At 37.1% G+C, this 6,810-nt stretch overlaps 1 protein-coding gene across 1 annotated transcript in view; it reads right to left on the bottom strand.

Moving 5' to 3' along the window:
* Positions 1–2,095: 2,095 nt before the first annotated feature.
* The window catches only part of WDR60 (WD repeat domain 60), a 373,459-nt gene continuing 368,744 nt past the window's right edge, over positions 2,096–6,810 (bottom strand). The window contains exon 24 of the mRNA XM_029588515.1: positions 2,096–3,056. Within this exon, the coding sequence (XP_029444375.1) occupies positions 2,885–3,056 (172 nt within the window). The 3' untranslated portion in view covers positions 2,096–2,884. The remainder of the gene's footprint in view (positions 3,057–6,810) is intronic.

Genomic DNA, 6,810 nt, shown 5'->3' with positions numbered 1-6,810 from the left:
ATACACTCTCCACATTCATACCCAATACATATTCATCACATATAAATTACATATCAAAAATATCAGGATAATTTGTTAGACACTCCCCCTTCAATATTTTGTTCTTATACATGTATCATCCACTGTGGTACCCTCCTTTCAATTTCTTTTCATTTCTTCTATTCCACTTAAATTCAATTTCTTCACAGCATGTTCATCTTCCTGACAAGAGACTCCTGTTTCACCCAAGGTTTCATCAGGGGATATAACAGCTATTTCACAATGGATCACCACTAATATAACAGGGAGCATATATGTATACTCATTTCAACCACTATATCAATATAAATCACCTGGTCACATACTATCAGACACACAATAACTGTGTGTCTCACTGCTGTGAGTATGCAGCCACGGCATTCTTTGGATGAATGAGATGGCTGTTTGATGTTAACAGTGATGATAAAAATTGGGTACGTTTTTGAAAAGGGTTTTTGTATTTATTGGAGGTGGTTAGGATTGTATGTAGTCATTGGATTATTGCTCAGGTTGTACGATGTGTTTTTGATGTTTTGATAGTGGCATGAGAGAGGAAATTATAAAGGTTGCCACATTGAAGAAACACTGAAATATTGGCGGGAAATGCTTTGGGTAAGTGAAGATGTGGGATATATATATAGAAATATAGGTGATGTGGTTGGTTGTTGTGTTAATTATTTTATAGTTTGTTTTTTGTCTTTATAGTTTTGTGTATGGAAGACACATTGATCAGATAGTTTCTGAATATGGGTAAGAAGGGTTACAGTTGTTTGTTCAGGTAAGCATTCTTGTTCATGTGTTATTGTGTGTCTGATAGTATGTGACCAGGTGATTTATATTGATATAGTGGTTAAAATGATATGTATATTAAGAATTAAATTGAAAATTATATTGGATTTATTTAATGATTCAAAATACATTAATTATTATTTGTTGGTTGATATAGGATTTTTAGCAATGAGAAGATTTGAAATATATGGCTCCCTGTTATATTAGTGGTGATCCATTGTGAAATAGCTGTTATATCCCCTGATGAAACCTTGGGTGAAACAGGAGTCTCTTGTCAGGAAGATGAACATGCTGTGAAGAAATTGAATTTAAGTGGAATAGAAGAAATGAAAAGAAATTGAAAGGAGGGTATCACAGTGGATGATACATGTATAAGAACAAAATATTGAAGGGGGAGTGTCTAACAAATTATCCTGATATTTTTGATGTGTAATTTATATGTGATGAATATGTATTGGGTATGAATGTGGAGAGTGTATGAGTTTATATGAATAATATAAATTGTTTTGTATGTTAGTATTAACATTTTAAATGAACTTTTGATACAATTTGTTAAATTAAATCTTTATAAAATAATACACACACAGATTGGTGTTATATTGTTCATGATTATAATTACCTGTGGTTGAAATCCTGTATGTTTTTTGTATATTGACCTAGTTTAAAAGGGCCAAGTGCGTAAAAATGGGGTTTACATGGGTGGCTGGGCCTTGCGCATTTTAGAACGGGTCTGGCCACGCGCGTAACCCCCGTTACGCACAGAAGTGCCAGGCTCTGCAAAAGGGGGCGAGCTGGGGAGCGTGGTTGGGCCAGGCCAGTGCCATTAGCCGCTGTCCCAGGGAAGCATGCGCCTGCAGCTGGCCAGCGCGCTGAGTTTACTTCTGCTCTTGAGGAGCAGAAAGTATAAACATTTAAAAAATGGGAAATGTTAGGGTTAGTTTAGGGGTCAGGAAGTGGTAGGAAGGTTAGGGATAGGAAAGTTCCCTCCCCATCTGCTCCAATTAAGGAGCAGACGGGGAAGATCTGCAAAAGACCCGACTGCGTTACTGCACAGATTTTTCAAAAATCCCCCCCCTCCCCACTGTGAGCAGAGAAGGCCACCCACCCACATATGAGCACGCGGGACTGGTATTTTATAACGTGCGCCTACACGCGCATGTCATAAAATAACTGTGCGCACGCATTTTTTAAAATCTACCTTATAATATTTTAAGGGCAAACACCCCAAAAGTATAGACTTTCTGAAACTTTTAACGATTTGATATTAGAATATCGATATCTACTGAAACATAGTGACATATCTTTATTTATAAACAATCTTTATACAAAGATTATGAAAATATTAATTTATAGTACAATATACAAGAAGTTATTTGTGCAATAGAATAATTTACAGTCAATTAAAAAAAACTAATTTCCACAAAAAATACATTTTTTCCCACATATTTAACACAATATCTTAATGGAGTTGGTAGGTGCCAGTTAGTCTAGCTGTTCTATTATATAGAAGAGGCTTCTAAACTTTGACCTAACAGTTGGAAGTTAGATGGAACCAGCATTCTCAGCTATAAGAGAGCAAGACACACGATGAAACTGTAAAAGTGGTTCCTGTACTTCCACACGGAGTAGTGTCTAATCCTAAATATGGTAGAAATGCAACAGGTATGGTGCTGAAAGCTAGGGAAAGGATGCATGATATTGCTGTAGATCATTCATAAAGACAATGTATTCTGAGAAGTGTATATCAGTGTACAGTGCACGGGGATGACTCTGCAGCCCCTAAAACAAACTAGCCTGAATCAAAGAGTAAATGTAATACTCAATAATCCAAAGGTGAAAGGATTTGGTGCAACACTGCATATGAATACAAGTTGTTTCTTTCAAATACATTCCCTTCTAAAGACTACTTACCAGTGAAAATAGATAAAATCTTGTTTAAAAACACAAACACTGAAAACAAAGATATTAAATTGCACATCTTCAGCTTGTCTAGAAATATACAGAAATAATTGTATACAAAATCATATCTGTACTGTTCATTTAAAAATCCCAAAACATAAAACATCTTTTTTTGTCTTTATACAGCTTCGTGCAAGATCCTGTGTAGCATCTTTGCTTCTTCTTGTTGAGATACTGCCCATTTTTTCTTTATGTACTGAATTTCCAGTGCTCCAGATTTCTTCGCAAATGCTAGTCCCAGAAGGCCATTGTTTTTTTCTGGTTCACCCAGGACAGCCATATCCATCACCCTGTACATAAGAGCATTTTTTTTATTTCAGAGAGTGCAAGGTCAGATATAATTACACTATCTTAAATACAAATATTTTAAATTTAAGAATACACCTTTCTCACTTGTTAAAGACTTAAAACCTTATGTTGGCATTTTTGGGGAAGACAAGAAAGTATGAACCGTGTTGTGGGGTGGGGGAACACAAAAATCATCTCCAAAGAGAGAGATAAACTGAATACTTCTTATCTTATCTCAAATGGCACTTTCACTCAATCATAACAAAACAGAGTTCCTTCTTCTCTCCAAAAAGTTAACGCCTCCACCTATAGATCCATCAGTACTCTCGAATTATAGATTATCCACGTCAGTTAAGGACCTTGGAATTACCTTAGATAAAGAACTTAATTTCAAAGCCCACATAAAAAATCTAATTAAAGAAGGTTTCTATAAACTTCAAGTTCTAAGAAAATTGAAACCGTTACTACATCCTCCTGACTTTAGAACAGTAATACAAGCCTTAATTTTTGCAAAATTAGACTATTGCAACTCCATCTTAACAGGATTGCCTGCTTCCACAATTAAGCCACTTCAACTGCTTCAAAATGCTGCCGCTAGATCCCTATCAAATTGCTTATTCATAAAGCATTGTACGATGATGACTCATCTTGGTTACAAAAACCACTTTATCATTGTATTTCTACTAGAAATCTTCGTTCTACAGACACTGGTTTACTCTCTATTCCCTACAGCAAAAAAATGCTCAAAACAGCTACTATAAATCGAGCCCCCTCTATAATTGGTCCTACTCTATGGAACTCACTTCCACCACCACTAAGGACTGAACCCTCCACATCCACCTTTAGAAAAAACCTTAAAACATGGCTTTTTATCAAAGCTTTCCCCCAATAAACTCGATAGATTTCTTCCCCTTATACACGGTTTTGTTCCTTTTATTATCGATGAGATACTGAATTTTGGTTTCATAATGTTAGCTTATTATCTTATATAGTTCTATGTTTAATTTATCGATAATTATTAGTTGGGGGGTTTTTTGGGGGTTTTTTTTTCCTTATTCCACACGCTGTTTTTCAACTGTTATACTGTATTAGGTCTTCAATAATATTTGTTGACAATTTGTTCAATGTAAACCGGTGTGATATTTTGAATTGAATGTCGGTATAAAAAAGCAAATAAATAAATAAATAAACAGGAGTGTCACTATGAATGTGTACAAATATTACTGGGATTAAGTTTGATCACTTGGGCAAGAAGAAATATTGACGAGCACCACTGGAATGGTGAGGGGAGAGACAGCAAGAAAGAGATGGAACAGAAACATCAGGGATGAAGAAGAGGAAAGGAAGAAGGCAGGGGCAGGAAGAGGAGCACGCCCAGGTCAGAACTCTAAAATGTGCAGCATCCAAGATGAGTAATTTTGCCACTTAATCATTTTTTGTGTCATATATTTTTATTGAAATTCACAAGAATTCTTTTATACAATTTTTATATAGGGGACAATTTCCAGTAGTTGACTTAGGTGCAAAGTCCATGGGTAGTTTTGTACTTAGATGTGGTAGTTTTTCTTTTGAAAATTTTGTTTATATGGATACACGGGCAAAAAACCCCATCAACTTTGCACTTCCATCTGTGGGTGGAAAAAAGGGGGAAAAAATCACAAGTGCAGATTTGAAACTTCCATTCTATGCAAGTTCTTTACTCAACTGATCTCAACATATATTAGTTTGACCTATTGCCCTCCAGGAACCCTCCATAAAAACTGCTCACCTCTCCTGAATCAACTATAATATTGGGGGACTTTAACCTACATGTAGACAGCATACCTACATCTACAGCATGTGAAATCTTTCTAGAGACTATGGGGGCTGGTCACAATTTGTAACTAACTCCACCCATAAAGCAGGACACATCCTTGACCTAATTTTCGCCAATCACAATAACCGTGTAATCAAATCCTCTCACAACGTATTACCATGGTCTGATCACTAGCTAATAAAAGCTGAAGTAACTCTCCTCACCACTCAACAAACTCACAAAATTATCAATCTTTCACATACAGAAAAAAGATAAAACTGGAAATACTTGAAGAAACAATTAAAAATAAAATAACAGAATTTGATCACGATAATGCCTTCTTATCTTTTGACTCCAGGGAAAAAATCATCAATGAAATAGCAGATACCCTATGCCCAATCCAGAATAAATCATTCAAAAATGAAGACAACACAACTAAACAAAAGAAACCTTGATACAGCAAAGAGCTTAGATACAGTAAACTGTCCCTGAGAAAATCTGAAAAGCAATGGCGAAAATGCCAAACTACGAAATCCCTAGAAAAATACAAATCCCTATTAACAAAATCCACAAACAAATCAACAAAGCAAAAAAAAGACTACTATGCTAAACAGATTCATAGTGCAATATTTAATTCTAAATTACTCTTTGAAACAGTTAAAAACCTAATCAAGGACCCATCCTCCTCCACATCAAATAACCACGATTTTACAAAGAACACATGCAATGAATATGCCACCTCGTTGTTAAACAAAATCAATAATCTAAAACACAATTCTCCACTTGCTTACCAACAAAAGAGCCAAAAGAAAATTCTGGTCAAGCGAAATGTAACTCATTCACAACCCAGTATCCAAATTTGAAATAAACCAAATCATCACTAAAATCAAACCTGCTATCCATCCATTGGATCCAATACCTGCTACTGCCCTAAAAAACAGTAAAAAGCATCATAACTCCAATATTCACAACCATAATAAACCACTCACTAGAAGAAGGACTGGTCCCCGCTAGGGCAAAACAAGCTGTGATTGAACCAATCCTAAAAAATAAACTGGCAGAATCGATGATTGGGACAATTACCGACCAATATCCAACCTTTCATTGCTAAATTCCTCGAAAAAGCAGTGCTATCACAACTAGAAAAAAACCTAGAAGACAACAATATACTATTATCCATACCAGAGATTCAGAAAAAATCACTCAACAGAAACCCTACTTATTTCTTTAGGAGACCCTGTACTACAAGGGTTTGACACCAATGAATCTTATATCCTGGTACTAATTGATCTAACGTTCTCAATAGAACTGTAATAAGAATTTGCAACTGAAGTAAAACAAACCCCCAAAGGGAACTTGCGAACCGAACTGTAAGACTAACAGGCCCTGGATTACCAGGTAGTTCAGGAGGAAACCAGAAAGAACAGACGAGCAGAGGCGTATCCAGACATAAAAACCCCAAACCAGGGAGGGTGTCTGGACTGATCCATGGTACTACAGGAACGAAAATTAGTAGGTAAGGAATAATTTTCTTTTCCCTGTACGTACCAGGATCAGTCCAGACGGTGGGATGTACCAAAGCTTCCCTACAACGGGTGGGCCGAGGAAAGCCCTGCTCAAATGACACAATCACCGAAGGACCCAAAAACGGGAGCCCGGACATCCAAACGATAGTGTCTAGAAAAAGTATGGAGCGACTTCCAAGTGGCCGCCCTGCAGATCTCCTGCGAGGATACCGACGTGCTTTCTGCCCAAGACGTGGCTTGCGACCGAAGGGAGTGTGCCTTAACCCCCAGCGGTGGCTGTCGACCAGTCCCGAGATACGCAGAGGCAATCGCACCCTTCAGCCATCGGGCGATGGTGGTCTTGGAAGCCATACAACCCTTCCTAGGCCCTGACCAGATGACAAACAAATGATCCGAGAGCCGGAAATCATTGGTAGACGCCAAGTATTGCATCAG

The sequence above is a fragment of the Rhinatrema bivittatum genome, chromosome 2 (genome assembly GCF_901001135.1).
Source record: "Rhinatrema bivittatum chromosome 2, aRhiBiv1.1, whole genome shotgun sequence".
NCBI classification, from domain to species: domain Eukaryota; kingdom Metazoa; phylum Chordata; class Amphibia; order Gymnophiona; family Rhinatrematidae; genus Rhinatrema; species Rhinatrema bivittatum.
This window is presented reverse-complemented; position numbering and strand designations above follow the sequence as displayed.